This window comes from Piliocolobus tephrosceles, chromosome 10 (assembly GCF_002776525.5).
Source record: "Piliocolobus tephrosceles isolate RC106 chromosome 10, ASM277652v3, whole genome shotgun sequence".
Lineage (NCBI taxonomy): Eukaryota > Metazoa > Chordata > Mammalia > Primates > Cercopithecidae > Piliocolobus > Piliocolobus tephrosceles.
The window spans coordinates 51,828,531-51,854,574 of NC_045443.1; the positions used below are offsets into that span (position 1 = coordinate 51,828,531).

At 45.0% G+C, this 26,044-nt stretch overlaps 2 protein-coding genes across 4 annotated transcripts in view; both read right to left on the bottom strand.

Moving 5' to 3' along the window:
* Positions 1-8,730: 8,730 nt before the first annotated feature.
* LACRT (lacritin) lies at positions 8,731-12,870 on the bottom strand. Of its 3 annotated transcripts, none has more exons than XM_023211277.1 (5): positions 12,765-12,870; positions 11,121-11,174; positions 10,174-10,311; positions 9,665-9,766; positions 8,731-8,873 (listed from the first exon to the last, which is right to left on the bottom strand). In XM_023211277.1, the coding sequence occupies exons 1-5, from the start codon at positions 12,820-12,822 to the stop codon at positions 8,812-8,814; spliced, it is 414 nt and encodes a 137-aa protein (XP_023067045.1). In that variant the 5' UTR covers positions 12,823-12,870; the 3' UTR covers positions 8,731-8,811. The 3 variants fall into 3 exon arrangements, with proteins under 3 accessions (XP_023067045.1, XP_023067046.1, XP_023067044.1); XM_023211278.1 differs by having other exon boundaries at positions 9,665-9,733; positions 12,765-12,853; XM_023211276.1 differs by lacking the exons at positions 8,731-8,873; positions 9,665-9,766 and having other exon boundaries at positions 9,861-10,311; positions 12,765-12,862.
* Positions 12,871-22,799: 9,929 nt separating this feature from the next.
* DCD (dermcidin) overlaps positions 22,800-26,044 on the bottom strand; it is a 4,984-nt gene continuing 1,739 nt past the window's right edge. Inside the window, exons 2-5 of the mRNA XM_023211275.1 lie at positions 25,545-25,583; positions 24,035-24,136; positions 23,601-23,690; positions 22,800-22,954 (exon numbers count right to left, since the gene is read on the bottom strand). Of these exons, the coding sequence (XP_023067043.1) occupies positions 22,911-22,954; positions 23,601-23,690; positions 24,035-24,136; positions 25,545-25,583 (275 nt within the window). The 3' untranslated portion in view covers positions 22,800-22,910. The remainder of the gene's footprint in view (positions 22,955-23,600; positions 23,691-24,034; positions 24,137-25,544; positions 25,584-26,044) is intronic.

Consider the following 26,044-nt stretch of genomic DNA (forward strand, 5'->3'; position numbering starts at 1 on the left):
CTCATGTTTAAATTTCAGGCTTCTTATTTTTGGCAGGAATATCAATCAGTCATATGGCATTCTCTGCATTGCATTCTGTCAGCGGGCACATTATTTTGATTGATCTGATTTCTGTGATGGTACTGATTAAGGCGATGTCTGCCAGGTGTCTCCACTGTGAAGTCACTCTTTTTCTTCTGGTGTAATTAATAAATATTTTGTGGAAAGGTACTTTGAAACTACATAAGTATCCTTTTCCTTATCAAACTTTTACCAATTAGTTTTAGTGCTTCATGATGTTTCCTGGTTGAATTATCACCCTGATGGTTGCTGGATAGTGATTTTCTACTTCAGTCATTCCTTCTGAATTCATTAGCTACCATTCTAGTGTAAGAAAAACCTTTCTCATATTCCCATTTACTTATCCATTCATTTATTTAATCAATATGGACTCATGAGTTCCTATTTATTCAATGATTTATAATCTTCTTTTCTTTTCCTTTCTTCCTTTTTTCTCTTCTTTTCCTTTCCTTTCTATTATTCAATTATTTATAGACTTCCTTTCTTTTCCTTCCTTCCTTTTTTCTCTCCTTCCTTCTTCTTCTTGTTCCTTCCTTCCTTTTCTTCCTCCTCTTCTTCTTTCATTTTTTCTTTCTTTTTCTCTTTCTTTCTTTCTTCCTTTCTTTCCTTCTTTCTCTTTCTTTTATTTTCTTTCTTTTTCCTTCCTTTCTTCCTTTCTCTTTCTCTTTTCCTTCCTTCCTTTTCTTTTCTCTTTCCATTATAATCTTTTATAATAGTTTTCCTTTCCGCTGAATTTTGTTAGTCTGTGATAATTCAATACTATTGGGATTAAGCTAACCTTCTCATTAGATTTTGTATTCTTTTGATATATCTCCATCTTTTTTTTTTGTTAGCATTTTCTTACTTTCTGGTACAACAAGTCATTCCAGCCTTATATACTTTCTCTGTCCTACCCCTGGTATTAGCCATTCCTCCAAGGATCCCTGTTCTCTTAATGGTATTTGGAAAAGAAGATATAGGCTCTACATAATACTCATTGTTCTTAGGATGTTACTGCTTCTAGGTCTCCCAGTGGTCAAGCTAGGAAATGTATCTATGTATTTATATATGTATGTGCATTCCTATGAATAAATTACATATGCATATTTGTATCTGTATGTATTTCTACATCGAATTATATATCAAAGACCATAAATTCTCACCATTAACTCCAATTCCAATCTAACATCACATTGTTCAGGCTTAGTCACTCTGCACCACCTAGACCCCCTCACCGTGTTTGAGCTGCAACCCCCCCACATCAGGCTGGATGGGTGCCCTTCTCATCCTGCTCGGGTCCTGACGTCCCATGCCAGGTCACTGCTCCCCTTCACCCCCTGTGCTCCTGGTAGATGCCCTCCTCATTTCCTGTTCCAACACCCTGCTCTGGCTTTCTCGTAATCCCTCACTCCCTGTTCATGCAGATGCCTGCCTTGCTCAGCTCTACCCACTGGCTTTTGTACTGAAACTCAGAAAGTAAGGTAGGAATACAGGCAGGCAGGGAGGGAGGCAAAGTAAAGCAGTTCCATTGTTCTTCATGTATAATATTTTTGAATCCATTGTTTATAGTTTGGTTTTGCTTTGTGTCCTGATCTGAGACTTTTGCTTTTTATGACATGAATTTGTTCTATTTTTGTTTATTCACATGAAAGACATGTTTGTACTAGTTATACCTTCTTAATGCCATCCTTTTATTTTAACAATTTAAAATGTATATTTTGCTATATGATCTGTTTTTTTTCCTTTTTATGTATAGTTCTGCTAATATAAAAGATTTATAGTTTATAGTCCTATTGTTTATCTTTATAATCAACTTCAAATGGTGTACTCAAATCTTCATTTCTTCGGAGTTGACTCCCTCTACTATCAACTATTAAAATAGTATACTTCTACTTTCTCCTTTCCCCTTCCTTTTCATCATCTGGTTTTCATGCATTATATTATTATGAATTCTTCTAGTGATTTACTTTAAACCTTGATTATTTGATTTAGCATGTTAAAGATATTTTTTGATCCTTCAACTATAAAAGTTGTAAAGTCCACCCACTTATATGAATTCCCTCTTTCTCTTCCATCTGTATTCTGATTTTTTGTTACGTTCTCATAGTTTATAACATTTACCCCCTACTCTGTAACCATAATTTTCACAGCAGTTTTAGCTTTATCCTGCATTAAAATGGATTTAGCACTCATAGCTACTCCTCTTACCCCATTTTCTCCATTTATCTCTTGACTGGCTGAAGTTTATCTTCTAATGGTTTTTTAGAAGAGTTCATAGAATGGAATTCCTTCAATTGTTGCATGTTTGAAAGTATTTGTCTATTGCCTTAGCCTGGTAAAATAGCTTGACTAAAGACAAAATGCTTGGATATCACCTTTCTTCTCCCAGAGGACTGTGTAGAAATTTCTCCATGGTCTTTTGATGTTCAAGTCAGAAGCTAGCTCGATCTAAGTTTTTTCCCTTCAATCCGTGTGTCAATAGTTTTGGCTGGATGCCCACATGATTCCTTCTTTATATTTGAAGATAAGAAACTTTATTAGGCCAATTCTTAAAATTGGTCTTTTTGAATCAGTTTTTTCTTTCAATCTGTAGATTCAAGCTTTTTTTAAATTAAAAAAATTAATTGTGGTAAAATACACATAACATAAAATCTACCAGCTTAGCCATTAATGTACAGTTCAATGCTGTTAAGTATATTCACGTTGTTGTATAACCAATCTCCAGAACTTTTGCATCTTGAAAAACTGAAACTATATTTATTAAACAACTCCTTATTTCCCCCAGCCCTCTGCTAGATTCAAGTTTTTTCCCTCCCTTCCCTCCTTCCTTTTCTCTTCCCCTTCTTCCTTCCTTCCTCCCTCCCTCCCTCCCTCCCTCCCTCCCTCCCTCCCTTCCTTCCTTCCTCTTTTTTTCTTTCTGTCTATTGAGAGAGAGTCACACTATATGCAGGCTGGTTTCGAACTCCTGGGCTGAAGCAATTCTCCTGCCTCAGCCTTCAGAGTCACTGGGATTACAGGCATGCACCACTGCTTCTGGCTAAATTTTTATTTTAAAGAAATCTTTTTTCACTTATGTTTCCTATTCTGTGTGTTCAGTTCTCTTTTTCAGGAGCAGTCATTATACGTATGGTTGCTCTGTTACAAACAAGGTGACCTTGCTTTTGCTCTTCTGGGTATGTCATGTACTTTAGAGAAGTCTGCATATTGCCAGCTCTGCCCATGATCTGTTATTATGGGACACTGTGTCAGCATCCCACCTCCATTTGGTTCCAGTTTCACTGGAATTGGCAGAATTTCTTCAAAGAAAGTGTTATTTGGGGTTGTAAGGGCTTTCTATTTTCATCTAAGATGGAATTTACATATCTGCATTTATTTTCCTTGTTGTAAAATTCCGTTGGTTTCCAAGATAAGAAATTAGTAGATATATCTTTATTTGTTTTCCTTACATTTAGAATTGTGTTATCGAATGTTTCCTCCTATTAATTTGCATATAATTTATTTAGCATATCATCCACATCTGAATGTTAAAACTTCTATAATCTCAGAAAGCAGGAAAACGACTGTGAACCCAGAAGTAGCCTGTTTTTCATTAAATCAGCATTTTCAGTTATTTCATGAAATATTGAGTGGAAGGGGAGGTAGAAGGCTATGCTCAGCCTTTCATCTGGTACAGATGTGTTTGTGTATGCCTTGAGTAGTTCGAACATTCCAGGGTCCACCTTCTCCTCACAAGAAGATGGCCTCAGGGTCCATCTTCTCCCCACAGGCCTGTGCCACAAGGGGGAATTATCTGCTCCTTGTACCTCATAGGCCCTTTGGATTGCTGCCATTGTCTCTGGGGTTGGAAGGGATTTCATCAGGACTGGGGTTTTCTCTGAAACAGTATCTGTGGTTAGCTCTTGCCCCTTCATCAGTCTTTGTCATAATCACTGTGTGTCCAAAGTCACAAATTTGTGAATGTGAAATGGGTGAAGTTTTCTCTCCTTTGAGGAGGATGAATCTGGGGAATATTGGGGGTGCTGTAGGCAGGTAATCCCAGAGCCTGCTTCTCCTTCATTCAGTACACAGACAACTTGTTAACCACCTGTTACCTGCCGAGTGTTAGGCGTTCTGAGACGAATTCCACCTGGTGAAGACGTATTATAGCAGACATGCAAATGCATATTCTGAGAACATAGATGATGGAGACATTCATCTCACAGGATATAAATTAGGAGGTGGGTGGAAGTGGGTGAACTCATTCAACATTGAGCCAATGTTTCTTGGGTGCCTTTTGTGTTTCAGGCACTATTCTAGGTACTGGGGATATAGAAGTAAAAGAACAGACAGAAATCCCTGCTGGTATGGCTTGGCTGTGTCCCCACCTAAATTTCATCTTTAATTCCCATGTGTTGTGGGAGGGACCTGGTGGGAGGTAATTGAATCATGGGAGCAGGCCTTTCTCATGCTGTTCTGGTGATAGTGAATACATCTCATGAGATCTGATGGTTTTATAAAGGGGAGTTTCCCTGCATAAGCTCTCTTCTCTTGTCTGTTACCATGTGAGATGTGCCTTTTACCTTCCACCATAATTGTGAGGCCTCCTCAGCCACGTGGAACTGTAAGTCCAATAAACCTCTTTCTTTCATAAATTGCCCAGTCTCAGCTATGTCTTTATTAGCAGCATGAAAATGGACTAATACAGTAAACTGGTACTGTATTAGTACTGATTAATACAGTAGAGTGGGGTGTTACTGAAAAGATACCTGAAAATGTGAAAGCAACTTTGGAATTGGGTAGCAGGAAGAGGCTAGAACAGTTTGGAAGTCTCAGAAGAAGACAGGGAAATGTGGGAAATTCTGGAGCTTCCTAGAGACTTGTTGAATGGCTTTGCCCAAAATGCTGATAGCAACATGGATGATAAAGTCCAGGCTGAGGTGGTCTCTGATGGAAATGAGTAACTTGTTTTGGGAACTGGAGCAAAGGTGACTCTTGTTATGTGTTAGCGAAGAGACTGGCAGCATTTTGCCCCTGCCCTAGAGATTTGTGGAACTTTGAACTTGAGAGGGATGATTTAGGGTTTTTGGTGGAAGAGGTTTCTAGGCAGCAAAGCATTCAAGATGTGACTTGGGTGCTGTTAAAGGCATTCTGTTTTATAAGGGAAGCAGAGCATAAATGTTCAGAAAATTTGCAGCCTGACAATGCAATAGAAAATAAAATCCCATTTTCTGAGGAGAAATTCAAGCCAGTTGCAGAAATTTGCATAAGTAACGAGGAGCTGAATGTTAATCCACAAGATGATGGGGAAAATATCTCCAGGACATGTCAGAGATTTCCACAGCAGCCCCTCCCATCACAGGCCTGGAGGCCTAGGAGGAAAAAGTGGTTTCATGGGCTAGGCCCAGGGTACCTGTGCTCTGTGCAGTCTAGAGACTTGGTGTCCTGTGTTCCAGCCACTCTAGCCACAGCTGAAAGGGGCCAACATAGAGTTTGGGCTATGGCTGCAGAGGGTGCAAGCCCCAAACCTTGGCAACTTGCATGTGGTGTTGAGCCTGTGAGTGCACAGAAGTCAAGAATTGGGGTTTGGGAACCTCCACCTAGATTTCAGAGGATATATGAAAACACCTGGATGTCCAGGCAGAAGTTTGCTGTAGGGGTGGAGAACTCATGGAGAACCTCAGTTCTATGGAAAGTTTGGAACTCTTTAGAGATTAGTTAAGCGATTGTGACCAGAATGCTAGTTGAAATATGAAGAGTAAGGCCATTCTGATGATATTTCAGATGGAACTGAGGAATAAGGTATTGGAAACTGGAGTAAAGACCATCCTTGTTATAAATTTACAAAGAGCTTGGCTGAACTGTGTCTACATTTCAGGGCTTTGTGGAAGGCCAAACTTGAGAGTGACACACTAGAGTATCTGCAGAAGAAATTTCTAAGCAAAATATAGAAGGAGGTGCATGGTTACTTTTGGCCACTTGTGCTGAGATTTGGGAGCAAAGGAATAATTCAAAGACAATTATAAAGATAAAGAAAATTTACATTAAAAAGGAAGTAAAGTGGAAAGAGTCGGAAAACTGTCAACCTGGCCACATGAAGAGTGAAAAAGTGCATTCAGAAGAGGAAACCAAGGATGCAGCTAAAAAGATTAGCATAGGTAGAATGGAGCCAGATGCTATTTCTCAAAACAATTTTTTCACTCTTTGCAGTGGCTCAGAAATGCATTTCAGAGATCTTCGAGGGTACCCCTCCTGTTGTAGGCCCTGAATAGTGCCTTGGGACTCTGCCCCTGGAACCCCAGTGCAGAGCTTCATGGCTGCCCTAGCCAAGGCTCAAGTGACCCCAATTGTAGCTTGTGCTGCAGTTTTGGAAGGTAGAAGCCATAAACCTTGACAGTGTCCAGGTGGTGCTGACTCTGCAGGCTTGCAGACAGCAAAAGCTGTGGCAGCTTGGCAGCCTCCACCAAGATTTCAAAGGATATCATCAAAAGCCTAGGAGCCCAGGCAAAGATTTGTCACAGGGGCAGAGCCACTGCAAAGAGTCCTCATCTAGTGGAGCCATGGAAGTGATGCCACAATAGAGAGTCTCCATTAGGGTAATGCCTAGTGGAGCTGTGGGAGTGGGACAACTACTGGGACCCCAGAAGTGTGCAGTCACCAGCAGCATGCAACACCCACCTGGGAAAGCTTCAGGCACCAGACTGCAATACCTAGGAGCCGTCACATGGGCTGCACCCAGCAAAGCCATAAGCGTGAGTCTGCATGAAGCCTTGGGGGCCTAACCCACACTCCAGTGTGGATGGGAGGCCACACACAGAGTCAAAAGAGATTTATTCTTCAGCTTTAAGATTTAATGTCTGTCCTGCTGGGTTTCAGATTTGCTTGAGACCTGTTACTCCTTTCTTTTTGTCTATTTCTCCATTTTGGAATGGGAATGTCTGTTTTATGCTTCTACCACAATTGTATCTTAGAAGTAAATAACTTGTTTGTATTTCACAGGCTCACAGATGATACTGTGGACTTGGGACTTTTGAGTTGGTGCTGGAATGAGCTAAGATTTTGGGGCTATGGAGTTGGAATGAACGTATTTATATTTGAGAAGGACATGAGTTTCAGAGGGCTGGGAGTAGAATGGTATAGTTTGAGTGTTTGTCCCCTCTAAAACTTACATTGAAACTTAATCCCTAAAGTAATGATATTGAAAGGCAGGGCTATTAAGAAATGATTGGGTCATGCTGGGCGCAGTGGCTCACAAAGTAATCTCAGCACTTAGGGAGGCCAAGGCGGGTGGATCACATGAGGTCAGGAGTTTGAGACTATCCTGGCCAACATGGTGAAACTCCGTCTCTACTAAAAATACAAAAAATTAGCCAAGTGTGCTGGTGGGCATCTGTAATCCCAGCTACTTGGGAGGCTGAGGCAGGAGAATTACTTGAACCTGGGAGGCAGAGGTTGCAGTGAGCCGAGATTGAGCCACTGCACTCCAGTGTGGGCGACAGAACAAGACTCTGTCTTAAAAAAAAAAAAAAAAAAAGAAAAAGAAAAATAAATGGTTGGATCATGAGGTCTTTGCCCTTATGAATAGATTAATCATCTATGGATTAGTGAATCAATGAGTTAATGGATTAATGGTTTGCCACAGGAGTGAGACTGGAGGCTTTCTAAGAAGAGGAAGAGAGATCTGAGCTAGCATGGACAGCCACCTCACTATGTGATTCTCTGTTCCAGCTTGGGATCCTGCAGAGATTCCCTGCCAGCAAGAAAGCTCTTGCCAGATGTGTCTCCTTGACCTTGGAATTCCCATTTCTAGAACTGTAAGAGGTACATTTTGCTTCTTGTAAATTATCCAGTTTTAGATATTCTGTTATAAGCAACAGAAAATAAACTAAGATGGGGTGAGAACAACAGTCTAGAATCAATGACTCCGGGCATGTTAAAGAGCAGAAGACCATGTGCCCAGCCTGGGGAGGGGTCTGGCAAGGAGATCTGACTGCTTTCTTTGACCCCTGAAGTCATGAGTGATCTTCCCTGATTCATCTTTGTGCAAGACACAGCCCTGAACTGTGGGGGAGGAAAACAAAGTTTCAGGAGGAGGAAGAGGTGACCGAGACCCCTTTGAAAGACTTTAGTCCTTTGGGGAAGATAATTCACACATCTAAAACACAGTCGAAAGTGGCTTCTCTGCACCGCATCACAAGAATAACTTTAATGGATTCGACTGGTCTTTTGTCAAGTGCCAGTTGTCACTGTAGTGGCTCATTGCTTTACTGTCTGACCTAATTAGCCATTGCCAGCCACTTTGGCCCAGTGTAGAATGTACGAGTAGAAGGCAGGAGAGATGAATTTCTGATAAAGGTACCAGAAAGTGGCTTTAGTATCAATGGCCCAGGCTTTGATTATTTTCAGGATGATAAATCCTGGTCCTTTGGAAGTTGATTTAATTTTTGGAAATGCTCAAATGTCACTAGGTATAATGTGTGAAGAATAAGAGGTGGACGACAACTGGAGTGGCATTTGTACTCAAAGGAGGCTCAGCACATGTGGATGTGGCTCAAAGTGAATAAAAGGCCTTGTTAGAGGCTCTGCCTTCTAGGCAGGCTGTGACTGGCCAAGGGCCTGGGTCAGGACATCCTATGCCTTGTGTTGGTGCAGGGAGGGCTCTTCTCCCTGCCCTTCCTCCAGGGCCCATCCCATAGAGCACAGGCACACAGCAAGTTGGATGCTTTCGTTTTAATAACTCTGGGCTACAAGGGTATTTAAGGCTTTAAGTCCAGTGATCCCATTCTTTTCAGCTTCTCAGGCCCACGGTTTTGACAGATCGAATTTCTTCAGTAATTTTTGTGCAAATTCATTTCCATCTAGAAGGAAAGATGAGACAAATGAGGCTTTTAGGACCCCAGGTGCCAGCTCCACTCCTTCCATTTCTTCTCAACTCCATCTTCTGCTTTCCAGACTTACTGAGACTCTGGAGAGGCTTACACAGAAGTTGGAGGGATTGAGATTAGATTCACCAGAGCCTGAAGGACCTACCCTCTTCCCCACCTTGGCAGGGGCAGGGGGCAAGAAGAATAGAAACAAGCAGCTCCACTGTGGGAAGGTTGGGGGTTAGACACCAGGGGAATCAATATCAGACAACATGGCACATTGAATCTGTTCTTTCTTTTGAGACAGGGTCTTTCTCTGTCACCCAGGATGGAGTGTAGTGGCACGATCTCGGCTCACTGCAACCTCTGCCTCCTGGGCTCAGGTGATCCTCCCACCTTAGCCTCTCAAGTAGCTGGGACTACAGGCACACGCCACCACGCCTGGCTAAGTTTTGTATTTTTTTTTTTGTAGAGATGGCATATTGCCGTGTTGCCCAGGCTGGTCTTGAACTCCTGGGCTCAAGCAATCCACCTGCCTGGGCCTCCCAAACTGCTGGGATCACAGGCGTGAACCACCGTGCCCAGCCAGCAATTTGAATCTGGATGAGAAATTGGAAACATATGAAAGCACAAAGTGAGGGGTCTTCAACAGCAGGGGCTGTGGCAATTCCAAGTCTCATATGTGAGAGTGGAAATGGGGGCAAGTTCTCTCCCATCTCCCATCCCTGGATGGTGGGTGGTGAGTATTCTCATTCCCACAAAGCCTTGCCTTGGGATGCACTCACTTTCAATGAATTGTTTTCCACCTGTCACGCCTCCAGGTATTCCTTTTCCTGCTCTTGCAAAGGCTTGTTCTTTTAGTAAGATACTTTTCTCCACTATGGATTCTAATTTTGGAGCAGAACAATCACATCAGCAGAAAATTCACCTCATTTAAAGAGAACTCTGCACTGCCCCGCCTGCACCCCGCCCCCCACCCATCCCCCACTCCACCCAGGACATCATCCCTACACAAAGTCCTAAAGTACAGAAGCTTTGCTGAGGGCTCCAGCACTTCTTTCATAGGAAGTTGTGTGAGCCAGGACAGAAACCATGTATAGTGCAGGCTGCAGCATCTACTCTTGTGGAAATGTTGTGTGTGGGTGCAGTGCACAATCCCATTTGTGCCTTTGTGTTCCGGTGTTTGAGTCTACCTGCTTCTCATCAGGCTTATCTCTGGGCATGCAAGTGTGATGTGGGCCTGCAGCCAGAGATTTTTCTAGGTTGTTGATCTGACATAGAGACAGAGACTTACTCAGGGGGTTTAGTTCCTGCCTGCTTGAGGTAACCTTGGCTGTCCCCTGAACTGCTGCCGAAGTCTCCTGGGCTGTTGTGGTTGTCTCTGGGGGTGAAGCAGATGCTGCTGGATCTGAGATCTCTTCATCAGGCTTAGCTATGAATGCACAAATTGATTGATTTTAGCAAAGCCAAAATGTTTGTTTCTTTTGGAATGGGTAGCAGGGCCCCAGGATACCTAATGTGTGCTGGGTGCCAGGATACAGAAGTGATATGGCTTAAACCCTGCCCCCTTAAGGGAGATAGCATTTCTGCATGCTGTGTGTCTCTTGGCATGCAGTGGACAAGGTTGGGGAAGGATTTGGGCTAGGGGATGGTGAGAATCAGGGAGCACTTCATAGAGAAGCTGGATTTTGAAGGCAGGATGTTAGCAGGAAAGGATGTTCCAAAGGGGCTTCGCTGGGGGCAGGCAGCGAGCAAGAGGTCAGGCGAAGGCATGTGTGGGATAGGTGTGGGGAATGGAAACAAGTTCAGTTTAGCTGATGTGGGTGCGACATAAAAGAGAGTCATGGAAAATGGGGTTGGAAAATGAGGTTAGAGGCCTGATAACGGTTACCTTGCTAAGGAATTGGGAGTAATGGGAGGTGTTTGCAGGTGAAGGTATAAATGCCATGTGAGACATTGCCCTTACCACTTAACCTCATGTTTCTCTCCCTTTTATTCACAATAACCTTTTCCCCATGCTCCCTATTGGCTTTGCCTCTCTGGGTCATCCTCTTTTGTCCTTAGCTTTGTGCCATTTCAACCCATGCTACCTTCTTTATTATATTACCTGCCCCTCCCCATTACCACCAAGCACAGAATCCAGATCTCCTCCCACTGGCTTCTTCTCCCAGCCACCACTCACATCCCTAACTGTTAAACCTTCCCAACGAGGGCTAGGACAGGTGGGAGGGGAGGACTCACAGGTCCCAGCTTCCTGGGCAGGATCAGCATCCGTCGAGTCAGAGGAGGCATCTTCTGCAATGCAGGAAACACACCAGATGAGAGCAAGGACCAAACCAGACCCACCCGAACCACCCTCCTCTCCCATTCCCAAAGCTTATCTCCTAGGAATGCTCATGGATAGAAGGGGATGAATTTCCCTTTTGGTTGGACGTGCGATTCTACCGTATCAGTGGGTCTAGTGGATCACTCTCTGATGTTTAACTCCTGTAGCTTTTGAAACAGGTTCCCCTCTGAGAAGTGCAACGTCTCTTGGAACAGTGCTTTCCTCCTGACTAGCCCCTGGCTTGGGAGGCTTCCCTGAGGTGTCTGTCAGGGAGCTGGCCATGGTCAGAGGGGCTCAACCTCCTCTGTGGTGGAGGAGGACAGTATGTGGGGGTCATGGGGCCATGTTTGAGTGATTTCCAGGATTGAGACCCCAGCCCTGATTCCCTTTATTCTTTCAACACAACATTTACGCAAAACTCTGTGCCAAGAGATGGAGGGGCAGTGCTGAAGAGGGCAGACAAGTCCCCTGCCCTGACAGAGCTTACATCTGTAAGCTCATTACGGAATTATTTAATGACTGGTGTGACAGTGCTGGAAGGGAACGTGCAGCCTGGTGCGAGAAGAGCACATGGGATCTGATTTGTTCCACATGTGCATGGAAGCCGTTTTTGGGGGAATTGTATCTAAACTGAGATTTCCTAGATGAAAAATCATTGGCCAGGTGGCATTAGAGTTGGTTGGGCGAAGGGGCCAGGGAGAAGGAAGGCATTCCAGATGAGGAAAGAATAAGAAGAAAGATCCTGATGTTCAAGGAACAGCAGAATCATCATGGCCCAAGTGGTGCTTCTGTGGATTAAAAAAGGCATCCCAGCCAGGCGTGGTGGCTCACGCCTGTAATCCCAACACTTGGGGAGGCTGAGGCAGGCAGATCACCTGAGGTCAGGAGTTCGAGACCAACCTGGCCAACATGGTGAAACCTGGTCTCTAATAAAAATACAAAATTAGCCGGGCATGGTGGTGCGTGCCTGTAGTCCCAGCTATCCGGGAGGCTGAGGCAGGAGAATCACTGGAACCCAGGAGGTGGAGGTTGCCGTGAGCCGAGATTGCGCCACTGCACTCCAGCCTGGGCAACAGAGGGAGACTCAGTCTCAACAACAACAACAACAACAACAACAACAACAACAACAACAACAAAACAGCGTCCCTTCCTCCTAAGAGACACAGTCAGGGGCCAGGCTCACTGCTTGGCAAGTAGATTGTGGGCCAGATTTTAAGCTTCTACCATTCCTTGCCTGGGCACCCTCGTGTAGGGGACACCCTGCTCAACTACATGCAGTGGCCCAGAGGAACCGCAAGAAGCCAGTGTAGCTGAGCCTAGTGGGTAAACAATGGTGTGTGAGGAGATGAGCTGCGAGGGCAGGCAGAGGCCAGAGAGTTCTGGGTTTCCCTGGCCAGTGGGGTGCAGAGGCCACGTGTGGAGAACTGGGAGAGGAGTCACTTGCCGAGGCAGGGAAGCCAGAATAGCACTGAGAGAGGAGGAGGGAGGTGAAGGCAGGAGTGAGGGCCTCCTTGGCCTGGGAGGATTCTTGTGGGGTGCAGAGGAAAGGCCATACTCACCAGCATAGACCAGGGCCCCAGCCACAGCTGCCAAGAAGAAGAGAGTGGTGAATTTCATTCTTTGGGATGAGGAGTGAGTATAACCACAGAATCTGTAGAGAGTCCGGGGAATAAGGATGCTGAAACTGCTGGGCCCTTTTAAGGATATCAAGGGCCAATGGGAACCAAGCTTGGAGAGGTGTGACTTCCACATCCTCCTCCCCTTCTTCCCCAGACTGTCACCTGCTAAGTCAACAAGGGCTAGCTTGGGCTGGTTGATACCCGGGAGCCTTGCAGGCAGGTCCTGGATGGGAGCCTTTCTCTATTAACTCCCAGACATCCCTTTTCTTTCTCCCTCCTCCCTTCCCCACCATACCTGCCATCTGGGTTCACACCCCAGGGCTCTCAGGGACAGTAGGCAGAGCACATTTCACTTGGGGAGTTTCTGGGATATGTCTGTTGAGGGTTCTAGTAGAGAAATCTTAATCTTGTTATCTCTCCAGGAGGAGGTTGAGGGTTCAGGAGATTATGTTGTTCACCTTCTCTCCCAGTCTACATAGGACTCAGTGCAGGGTTTGAAGGTTTCCCCAAACAAAGTGAGCCCCTTTCCCTGGGAGGCCACACCCAGAACACTTGAGGCCTGAGTTCCTGGCTACTTTCTCCCTGTGAGGGGATGGGTTTGAAGGTGCATGTGCCTTCTCTGGAGTTGTTCTCTGTTCTTGACATTATCCAGCCCCTAAAAAGAACTCCTCCAGGCTCACATAGGCCTGTCAATCTCTGCCTTCAGGCCTAATCAATGGGACCCCGCATTTCTGAGAGACTCTCCTGGTCAAAGCATGATGGTGGTTCACTGAAATTGGAGCTTGGTTCTCACTTCAAGTGGGGAGCTGACCCATGGTGTGAATAATCCAGAAAAGCAGATTATTCTAGAGAAGCTTCTCTTTGACTCGAGGTTTCTTCGTCTCCTGATCTGGGACTCTAGAGGTCTGGATTTTGAGTTCTGGCTTTGTCATATGAAAACGTTAGGATTTGAAAAGTTATAGGATTTTTATTTGTTGTCTACGAGTTGTGGCTTCTATGTACAGCATAGTGGTGGAGATTAAGTGAGATAATATACGGCAAAGCATTTTTTTAGACAGCAAAGTACTACGGAGTTGTGTGGGGTTCTTGTACCATCTTTCCAGGTAGGTTTTTGTCCAGGCTGGTGCTAAATGCTAGATATTAATAGAATGGGCCATGGAGCAGGAGGCAGCGGAGGGGCTGAAGGGTGGAGAATAAGGCGATGGATGTCAATTTGTGACTTTCCCCTTGCTTGGTGTCAGCACTCACCCAGCCCCACATGGGCTGACTCTGGAGGCTTCTCTGCTTCATGGTAGCTCTGAAGATGAGTGTGAGAAGGGCGTGTTGAAGAGTTTTTGACATAAGGGTGTTTTGGGTGCCAGAGATTAGAGCATTAATCTTTTCGGGAGATAAAGGAAGATAAAATTAATGGGGTGGGACATTAAAGCCTTGGCAATTACTACCTGGCTGAGGGTCTGGGCCTGGGAGCCTTGAAGGTGGTAGTAGTCTTACCTGGAATGGTGAAGGCTGAGGAATAAGAGAAAGTTTTGATGGCACCCGTGCCCTGGGTATGTGCACATATGTGTGTGCACGTGTGTGTACACTGAAGAAGAAGTCCTGCAGATCCCAAATAGATCTAGATCCTGAGCAGTCTCCATGAGCACATTAAAAAAGTCAACAGAAGCAAATTATGCTATTTGCACAAGACTTTTTTAAGAGGAAATGAGAACTTTGGTGTCAACACTAGAACTGTCACAGATCAGGGTCTTTCCAAATGTCACTGCGTAGTCCTTTCCTCTTCCAACTCTTCCTCCTGGCCTCAGTAATTAAAGAGGCAAGCATTTACATAAATAAGGATGAGGTGAAAGGTAGGGATATTTGTTTTATAGAAAATTTTCGTTACTCTATAACAGGGCCCAGGAGAAATGTTACCCCAAATTATAGAGCCTGGGAAAGAATTGGGTGCATAGATTAGAGGAAAGAGGCGGACCTCATGGATATGGATGAGGTGCTGCTCTGGGTGATGTCTTGACAGACCTCATGGATATGGGTGAGGTGCTGCTCTGTGTGATGTCTTGTCTTCTAGGTTATCTGACCTCCTTGATGACTGTCAGTTCGCTGATCTGTGTGTTGTCTCATGGGCTGCTCGTTGTACCTCTCTCCCCTCTGCCTCATCTCTGCACTGGTCTAGAAGGATGCCTCTATGGGCTATATCACCTGGGCTCCCATGCCCTCTAGCTTCGAGTTGAGTTTGGCCAATGGAAGACACGTGGGAGATGGGAGGATGGGAAGAGGGACAGGTCAAGGCATTTGTTCCTCCTGCTCCCTCCCTTGCTTTGGCATGTGCGGTAGGATGACTTCAGAGATAGCTCCTGGTGAGGCCCACATCTTGGCATTGGTGCCCTGCTGTAATTTCCTCCGCTTAACTGAGCTGGGTCTCAAGATTCACTCCTAACAAATAGAAGATGGCAAAGTGATGAGGTAGTCACTTCTGAGACTATGACTTTAGTCTTGTTTACACACACTCTGTCTCTGGATCTTCTCAGCTTGCTCTGATGAAGTGAATGGCCATGTGTGAGGCTGTCCTGTGGAGAGGCCAAAGTGGCAAGAAACTGAGGGCAGCCTCCAGCCTATAACCAGTAAGGAACTGAGGCCCTCAGTCCAGCTATCTGTGGGGAACTCAACTCTGCCAGCTACCACGTGATTGAGCTTGGAAGTGGGTCTTTCCTCGGCTGAGTTTTGAGGTGACTGCAGCCTTGACGATACCTTGACTGCAGCCTCATTAGAGACTCTGAATCTGAGGGTATGTCTGTACCTGAACTGCTGACCCACAGCACCTGTGGATAAGAAATGATGTGTGAAGTCACCAAATGTTTGAATAATTTTTACAGACACAGATACTTAATGCAGCATGGTGTGGCAATGGCTGTTTCTCTCTGACTGCAGCTTCTGTCTGTCCCTGTTCCAGAGCACCATCTCTTGGTGTCAGGTGACATTATTCACCCCCCAACCACGCTGCTTCAGACTTCCTGCTGTTGCTAGTCCTTACTTGAATCTCTGTAAATAATAGATACATTTTTCCTTAAAGAGTCTTAAAAAAAAAAAAAAAAAAAAAAAAGAGTCCTGAGAACCATAAACCACTGCTCAATGAAATAAAAGAGGACACAAACAAATGGAAGAACATTCCATGCTCATGGATAGGAATAATCTATATCGTGAAAATGGCCATACTGCCCAAGGTAATTTTTTTTTTTTTGAGATGGAGTCTTGCTCTGTCGCCCAGGCTGGAGTGCAGTGGCACAATCTCAGCTCACTGCAAGCCCCACCTCCCGGGTTCACACCATTTTGCCTCAACCTCCTGAGTAGCTGGGACTATAAGCACCCACCACCACACCCAGCTACTTTTTTGTATTTTTAGTAGGGACGGGGTTTCACTGTGGTCTCAATCTCCCGACCTTGTGATCCACCTGCCTTGGCCTCCCGAAGTGCTGGGATTATAGGCGTGAGCCACCTGCCCAAGGTAATTTATAGATTCAATGCCATCCCCATCAAGCTACCAATGACTTTCTTCACAGAATTGGAAAAAACTACTTTAAAGTTTATATGGAACCAAAACAGGGCCCGCATTGCCAAGACAATCTTAAGCAAAAAGAACAAAGCTGGAGGCATCACATTATCTGACTTCACACTATACTACAAGGTTACAGTAACCAAAACAGCATAGTACTGGTGCCAAAACAGAGATATAGACCAATGGAACAGAACAGAGGCCTCAGAAATAATACCACACATCTACAACCATCTGATCTTTGACAAATCTGACAAAAACAAGAAATGGGAAAAGGATTCCCTATTTAATAAATGGTGCTGGGAAAACTGGCTAGCCATATGTAGAAAGCTGAAACTGGATCCCTTCCTTACATCTTATACAAAAATTAATTCAAGATGGATTAAAGACTTAAATGTTAGACTAAAACCATAAAAACCCTAGAAGAAATTCTAGGCAATACCATTCAGGGCATAGGCATGGGCAAGGACTTCATGACTAAAACACCAAAAGCAATGGCAACAAAAACCAAAATAGACAAATGGGATCTAATTAAACTAAAGAGCTTCTGCACAGCAAAAGAAACAACCATCAGAGTGAACAGGCAACCTGCAGAATGGGAGAAAATTTTTGTAACCTACCCATCTGACAAAGGGTTAATATCGAGAATCTACAAAGAACTTAAACAAATTTACAAGAAAAAAATCAAACGACCCCATCAAAAAGTGGGCAAAGGATATGAACAGACACTTTTCAAAAGAAGACATTTATGCAGCCAACAGACACATGAAAAAATGCTCATCATCACTGGCCATCAGAGAAATGCAAATCAAAACCACAATGAGATACCATCTCACACCAGTTAGAATGGCGATCATTAAAAAGTCAGGAAACAACAGGTGCTGGAGAGGATGTGGAGAAATAGAAACGCTTTTACACTGTTGGTGGGAGTGTAAACTAGTTCGACCATTGTGGAAGACAGTGTGGTGATTCTTCAAGGATCTAGAACTAGAAATACCATTTGACCCAATGATCCCATTACTGGCTGTATACCCAAAGGATTATAAATCATGCTACTATAAAGACACATGCACACATATGTTTATTGCGGCACTATTCACAATAGCAAAGACTTGGAACCAACACAAATGTCCATAATGATAGACTAGGTTAAGAAAATGTGGCACATATACACCATGGAATACTATGCAGCCTTAAAAAAGGATGAGTTCACGACCTTTGTAGTGACACGGATGAAGCTGAAAACCATCATTCTGAGCAAACTATCACAAGAACAGAAAACCAAACACCACATGTTCTCACTCATAGGTGGGAATTGAACAATGAGAACCCTTGGACACATGGTGGGGAACATTACACACCGGGGCCTGTTGTGGGCTGGGGGGATGGGGAGGGATAGCATTAGAAATACCTAATGTAAATGATGAGTTAATGGGTGTAGCAAACCAACATGGCACATGTATACATATGTAACAAAGCTGCTCATTGTACACAGGTACCCTAGAACTTACAGTATATATATATATATATATATATGCCCTCCTGAGTGTGCCATCTGTTTTCTGCCTGGACCTCTCCACTGATACACCACTTCCTATATGAACTGTGATGAATACCTTTTCCTCATTCCCCTTCCTGTGTGTTAGGCCGTGTTCTGGGGGCTGGTGGGGAAGCAGAGACTCCAAAGGGAGGAAGTGACATGGACTATTTAGGGTAGACCTGCTCCTGCATTGAGGACACAGGCATACGTTGATCTCCAAGGGTCATTCTATCCTGGCTGCTGTGCTCGACATGGCTCGTCTTCTCTGCGAAGCCCTGTGGCCTGCACAAGCTCTGCCACACTCCTCTGATGCCTCTGATCTTCCACTTTGGCCATCGGGGAGGTGTACAGACAAAGCAATAGAGTGAAATTTTAAAAAATGTGAATTCTGTTTCTTTAACATACATACAGCATGTAGTACATGCCAAGCACTATTCTCAGAGCTTTATCCATTTTAATCTCATTTAATCCTCCTAACAACCCAATAAGATAAAGTACTATTAATACTCTTACTTTCTAGATAAGCAGACTAAGTCTAAGGCAGTTTAAGATGCTGGCCTATGATGGCACAGCTAGTGAGTGGCAGAGCTGGATTTCAACGTGGGCTTCCTAGCTTCAAAGTCTGTGCTGTCAACCACAACTCCTTGCTGGAATACTAAATTCCATTTTAAAATAAATATGAGGCCTCTGTAATGTTAAGTTTCTCTAGTTTTAACCAACTGGTACCTGTATTCGTTAGGGTTCTCCAGTGAAATAGTACTAATTGGATATGTGTGTATTTGTGTATATATATGTATTTATATATAGTGTGAATATAGACACACAGACACACACATATATATAGAGAGATTGAGGCAGAGAGAGAGAGACAGAGAGAGAGAAAGAGAGAGAGGTTGATTTATGTTAAAAAATTGGTTCATGTGATTATGGAGGATGGCAAGTCCAAAAGCTGTAGTTCAGGTCTGAAGGGTGCCAGGCTGAAGACCCAGGAAATAGCTGATGTTGTGGTTCAAGTCTGAAGGCCACCTTCTGGTAGAAGTTTTTCTTGCTCAGGGGAGGTCCATCTTTTGTTCTATTCAGGCCTCAACTGACTGGATGAGGCCCACCTTCCATTATGAAGGGCAATCTGCCTTACTCAAGGTCTACCAATTTAAATGTTAATCTCATCCAAGAACACCCTCACAAAAACATCAGAATAATGTTTGACCACATATCTGGGCATTGTGGCCCAGCAAAGTTGACATATAAAATTAACTAGGACAGTACCCTTCAGCATTTTGATCTTGGAAGATTTAGTGCACACCAACTGGGCCCAGAGAAAAAAAAAGACATTTTGTGTGCATCTTCGGAAAGCTTTTTCCAGATCTTAAGGGGAAGGATTTTTTTTAATCTCTAGTTTCACAGGAGTAAGGGGTAAGCTCCAGGAAGCTGTGGAACGGTCCACAAAGACCAATAAGCGGGCCCTCTTTCTGCCTGTGGTCTAAGCAAAAAGGATTCTCATGGCTCCCATGGGGTCTAGCTACCTCATCCGGCAATGTCCAGAAAAGGACTTGGGGTCAAAGGCCAGGGCTAAGGGTTGCAAATTTCAATGCCTACAGGAATCAACCAGGTACCATTAATGAGCCAGGCAGTCCAGGTACAAGGCAAACAGCAGCATGTGTGCGATGATAAATAGTAATTGTCCTTCCCTTTCAGGTGTTGGAAATCAGGAGGAAGTGGTTGAGTTGGAGCAAACTGGAGTGTGCCTGCTCTTTGTAAAGTGGTCAGCTCCCTCTGCCTTGAGCTGATGGCTGCCAGACATTCAGTTCTTCAAGGAAAATTGGAAATCTGGATTCTCTTGTAAAACTCCTGATTTTCTTATTATTTCTGAACATTTCATTTAATAGTTTTACTTTGTAGTATTTTAAAATTAATTAATTTAAAAATTGACAAATGAAAATTGTATATATTTATCACATATAATGTGATGTTTTGAAATATGTGTGCATTGTGGAACAGCTAAATCAAGCTAATTAACATATGCATTACTTACTTTTTGTTTTGAAATAACTTCAGACTTACAGAGGATTTGTAAAAATAGTACAAAGAATTTTCACATCATCTTTCTAGATCCACTGGGGACTTGAGCTCCCAAATGTCAACATTTAATTGTGCTTGTTTTATCATGCTCTACCTTTGTTTCTGTCTCTGCTTTTTCCTTAACATTTTGAGAACTGGATTTGAATTTTTAATATACATAACAGAAGACCCCTTTAGAAATGGCTGTCCTTGATCTTTTTTTTTTTTTTTTTTTTTTGAGATGGAGTCTTGCTCTCTCACCCAGGCTAGAGTGCAATGGAGAGATCTCAGCTCACTACAACCTCCGCCTCCCAGGTTCAAGCGATTCTCCTGCCTTGGCCTCCTGAGTAGCTGGAATTACAGGCACACACCACCATGCCCGGCTGATTCTTTTTGTATTTTTAGTAGAGATGGGGTTTCACCATGTTGGCTAGGCTGGTATCGAACTCCTGAGCTCAGGCAATCTACCCACCTCGGCCTCCTAGAGTGCTGGGATTATAGGCATGAGCCACTGTGCACGGCCCCTTGATCATCGTTATGATGACAAATCCTGATGCTTGTGCGTTTATTTTTAGCAACAATATTTTCTTGAATAGGCAGGACTTGGTGGAGTTTGTTTTTCTTCAAACAGTGCTCCCAAATACGGATAGTCCCCGACTTAACAACGTTTTGACTTTACGTAAGTGAGAAAACAATACACATTCAGGAGACATACTTCTAGTACCCATAAAAGCATTCTGTTTTCCACTGTCATTACGGTTTTCAATAAATTACATGAGCTATTCAACACTATTAGAAAATAGGCTTTGTGTTAGATGATTTTGCCCAGTTTTAGGTGAATGTAAGTGTTCTGAGCACGTGTAAGGTAGGCAAGACTAAGCTATGATGTTCAGTAGATTAGGTATATTAAATGTACTTTTAACTTATATTTTCAACTTATGATGGATTTATCAGGCTGTAACCCCATCCTAAATTGAGGGGCATCTTATATGTGTTGTTACATTTCCCTTTTCCATTTATTCATGACAGATTTAGAGAATTCCATGTGTTCTAGTTGCTTGTGGTTGTTGAGAGTCCATCCAGTTTAAAATCTTACCTCCCTTTCCTCTCCCCAGCATATGCTTCACTGGAGAGACATGAAAAGGGGTGGGGTCTGGTTCTGGATCTCAGGGGAGGTGGGACGGGGCAGACAGAGATCTTCGAAGGTCACTGATCACAGTCAATGAGGGAGAAATCCTGATCTCCTGGCTTGGTCTCCATTCTTCCCCTCTGGAGGCCTCCACTGATACAGGGTGTGGTGGTCACCAGAGAGATGGTGGTTAGCTTCACCCCAGCCCTGCCATTCCTGTGGAACCCCTCAAAGAGTGACAGTTCCCTTAGGCCAGTGGCCCACACTCTCAACCCTCTCACCAGGTGCTGCCTCCTCCCATTCAGCCTGGAAGCCCCCTGTACAGCTTCTTGGCTTTCGGTCCTTCTTCTAAATGTACTCATGAGAGCAATGGGAATCCTAAGTTCTCTTCCTTGCTCTTCAGTGGCCTCAGGAGCCTGGGATGAGAGTGTCTTCTTGCATCTCTTCCATGAGCTACCATGAAAAACTTCTTGCTTCTAGAAATGTCAGATGATAAACAGGTACCCGCCTTTTTGTTCACTTTTCCCTGTGGCAGAAGTTGCTGCAGGGATACAAACATTCATTCTGATCATCTTACTGCTAGGCATTTCCAGTCCTTGCAGTTAGGTGTGGCCACTGGGAGTGGGTTCTTGTATTACTTGCTAGTATAGCTCATACAAACCTCCAAGCAATCTGTTCCATGCTCCTTCCCCCTTTCTGTAGTTGGAATGGTGATAAAGATAACAGAATGATCTTGAAGCTAGATATTGAAGATGGCAGGGTTGCTGACACCCTGGAATCCTTAAATGACTCTGTGGAGAAGACAGACTATTGCTTCTTGCCCCCAAATCTGGAGCAAACCACCTTGACTTGTGTATGTTTGTGCAATTATATCTTGGATTATTGTTTATAGTAGATTAGCCTTCCCTAATTAATATAATCTTGATACCTGGGGACACGACTTTCTCAAGAGCTGTCCTACCGTGCAGTCTGGGCAGCTTCAGGTCAGTCTAGAGGGTGCATTCAGCTGGGGGTGAGTGGTTGGTGGGGGAGATGCCTGTCTCCTCCTGGACTGGAACCTTCAATCTAGGAGTGATTTCCACAGCCCTTCACTTGACTTGAAGGATAGAAGAAGCATCTCCCTCCCTTCCTCCATGGAGATGTTCAAGAAAAATCTCTTTGCCATGAGCACTGCATTCCTCACAGAGCCAGTGATTCTGATGATTCCACTTTTCTCCTTCTCCACAGGGCAGAGAATGATAGTCCTGTGGTTGATTGGGATTGGGCTGGCTTTTCTAGCTCTAAGGAAGTCCCAGGGTGGTGGGCAGGCTCCAGATATCAGAAGTTCTCCATGAAATGTGGGGTATTTGGGGTCTATGATTCTAGCTGTGGGTCCTAGAGTCAAATTCAAGGCAATGGGAAAAGTCCCACTCAACACTGATGCATAGTAAAACGGCATTGGGCAGGCAGAGTGAGGGATAAGGAGGCAACCAGTTTGGGACTTGAGGCTTAGACCTTATGGGTGAGGAGCTGGGCATGAATCAAAGAACTTGCTGGAACTATGCTTTCTGGGAAGGCTGGGTCTGGAAGCTGTGTTTCGGGAGGAAGGGCCAGTGTGCCAAATGAAGCCTCATAGGGTGCTCCTCCAACCTCTTGGGCTCCTGGCCAGGTTTCTTACCCCATCCCTTCTTAAGGAAAACATACACATACTCCAAGTATTATAGATGCTTTCAGTTTAATAGCTGTTTTTAATTTTTTTTTTTTTTTTAGGTTTTGGGCTGAAGACTTAAAGCCTGCTGCTCCTGGGCATCATTTCTCAGCCTCTCCTTACAGCTATAGTACTGAGTCAAGGACGTCTTTAACGTCATGGACGGCTCCTAGGACAGCCATAGAAAAAACGGGGTAAAGGGGTAGGAAGAAAAAAGGAAGGGAAAGAGAGCCAGGGAATTGGGGAAGGAGAGGGAGGTGGAGGGGGAGGGAGAAAGAAGGGGAGGGGGAGGGAAGGAGAGGGGGAGGGACAGAGGGAGGGAAGCAGGAGGGGGAGGTGGAAGGAGGGAAATGGGGAGGGGGAGGGAGAGGAAGGGGAGGGGTAGGGAGGGGAAGGGGGAGCGGAAGGGGTGGGGAAGAGAATATTAATAAGGATTCCAAGGCTCCAGGCACCAGCTCCACCCCTTCCATTCCTCCTCAACTCTGTCTTTTGCTTTCCAAACTCACTGAGGCCTGGAGGGGCTTACACAGAAGTCAGAGGGATGGAGGTTAGATTCACTGGAGCCCCAAAGACCTACCCTCTTCCCCACCTTGGCAGGGGCAGGGAGCAAGAGCAATAAAACAAAAGCAAGTTAGACCCCAGGGAGTGTCAATATCAGACAAGAATGGTAATTTCAGTATGGATGAGGAATTGGTGACATTTGAAAGCACAAAGTGAGGGGTCTTCAATGGGGGGCGGGGCTGTGGCAGTTTCAGATCTCATGCAAGGGGTGGAGACCAAGGCTGGTCCTGAGGGAGGAGTGGGGACATACTCACCTTTACCCACACTTTCTAGATCTTCAACTGCATCTTTTCCTAGGGTTCCGAGTCCCCCCAGAGTGTGTTTTGCTCCCTCTAGGCCTTTTTCTAGAGTGGATTCAGAAAAGAAGCGGTCATAGAAGCAGAAAAACTACTTCCTTTGTGGGAGAGCTCCTCTGCTTCCTAGGCACCATGGGCACCCCTAAGGTGAAGTGGTTTTGCTGAGGGAACTAATTTCTCTGTCATGGGAAGGTCGGTAGGCCAGTATTAGCTGCACAACCTATGGCCCAGAAACCCTGTGTATAGAAGCAAGTGTGCACCCCCAACCCCTCCCTAGGAATATGGGTGTAGCTGTGTCCCTGTGCTTGTGCCTGTGAGTGCAGACTGGCCCCCAGATATCTTGCTGTTTCATGCATCAGAATTCTATACCAGGCATTGGCAAAGAGACTTACCCAGAAGGCTGGCTCTCTGCTTCCTTGGCTTTGGTGCCTGTCGGGCTAACCCTGGGTCTTCACCTGCATTTTCCTTTTGAGCTGCTGATGCCTCATGGGAAGCTGCAAGGGTGACGGAGTGAGAGGAATAATAACTACCTCCACTCTTTCCACCCTGGTGGGGGAGCAGGTGGTGCTTTTACCCCCTCAAGGTCTGGCTTGAGGATAGCTCCCTCTCTCCCAATTCCTCTAGAGCTTGACTTTCATAATGTGTTAGGTTTTTTAGCACCCCTCAAGCTTTTTCCTGCTGCCTCCAAGACTTTTCCTGCTCCTCCAGGGCCTTTTTCTAGAGTAGACTATGGTTCAGGGAAAAGTAAAGTCATGTTGGCAGAAAGATCACCTTAAAGAGACTCCCCCTAGTTTTCATTCCTTATACCAGCCACCTAGTGTGCGGAGGTTTTGCAGAGGGCACTAGCTTCTCTCTTCTAGGCAGGTTGGTGGATCAGCACAGAAATTTGGCAGTCTCTGAAGGGGACTTCTGCATCTATAAACAATCCATTTGTTTATCTGGAGAATCAAAACTTCTTATCGCACTGGTGCAAAATGTAGCAGGGGCGTCTGAGAAGAGACCAAGGTGCCTGGTGTTCTCTCTGGGCTGTATGTGAGAAGGCAGGGAGGGCAGGTGTGTGCTGTGGTTGGGGCTCACAGTGCGGTGAAGATGTGCAGAAATACAGTTTATCTTTCTGCCATTAATTATCCAGAGTGTGTACATGGCTGGGGAAGTAGAAATGAATGAGAATTAGATCCCTCTCTCAGGGGCTTATAGTCTAGGAAAAGAGACAGAACTGCTATATACCGGAAGCCCAGAAGAGGGAGGGATGAAAGGAGAGACTGGGACAAAGGCACTACATCCACCAGGCAGGGAGGGCTTCAGAGAGCAGCTGGGACTTGAAGCTTGTTAGAGCATGGACAGGTAGGGGTTGAAAAGGCGCCTGGGAAGAGGAATGTTGGGTAGTAGAAAGTTACTCATGTTGACCGATGAAACAAATGTATAACATTCAATGTGGAGAATGCAAGCAGTGGAGCCTAGGGAAATTACGTTTGAAAAGTACCCTGGATCTAGGTCATGGATTCCCTGAATGTCAGGCTAGGAGGCGAAAGCTTCGTGATGGGAAATGGGAACCACATGAAAGGTTTTTGAATTGAAATTGTTGGTGAGGGTGGGGTAGATGTAAACCTCTGAACCCATCTAATGTGAAGTTCCTCCTCTTGCTCAAGAAAAGTTTTCCTTTCTTTTCCATTTTTTCTTACTCCACTTCTACTTCCAGACAGGGCTACCCTTTCCCCCATGCTCTGTCCTCCAGTGCATGAGTCTCTCAGGAAGTCTCCCTTCTCCATGTCTCCTAAAGGTTGGCCTCCCAACTTTCCTTCCCCTGGACCCCTCTTCTGCTTCTCTGACTTCCTCCGCTCATATCCCCAGTCATTAACTCTCCCACCCAGGACTGGGGCAGGAGGAAGAGGAAAGACTCACGGTTCCCCGATCCTGGGGCAGAGGCAGCCTGTGGGTCATCTGCAAAGGAGGGAACAGTGACCATGTCAAGTAGGGTACGGTTGCAGGAGCTATATCCAGCCAGGTCTGCCTAGAGTTCCCAGGCCTCTAATCTCAGGAGTGTGGCAGTGGCCAGACAGGAGAGAAATCTCTGCTACACAAGGGGCCGATTAGAAATGCTTTTTGGTGGGCCGGGCGCGGTGGCTCAAGCCTGTAATCCCAGCACTTCGGGAGGCTGAGACGGGTGGATCACAAGGTCAGGAGATCGAGACCATCCTGGCTAACACGGTGAAACCCTGTCTCTACTAAAAAATACAAAAAAAATAGCCGGGTGCCTGTAGTCCCAGCTACTCTGGAGGCTGAGCCAGGAGAACGGCGTGAACCCGGGAGGTAGAGCTTGCAGTGAGCTGAGATCCGGCCACTGCACTCCAGCCTGGGCGACAGAGCCAGACTCCGTCTCAAAAAAAAAAAAAAAAAAAAAA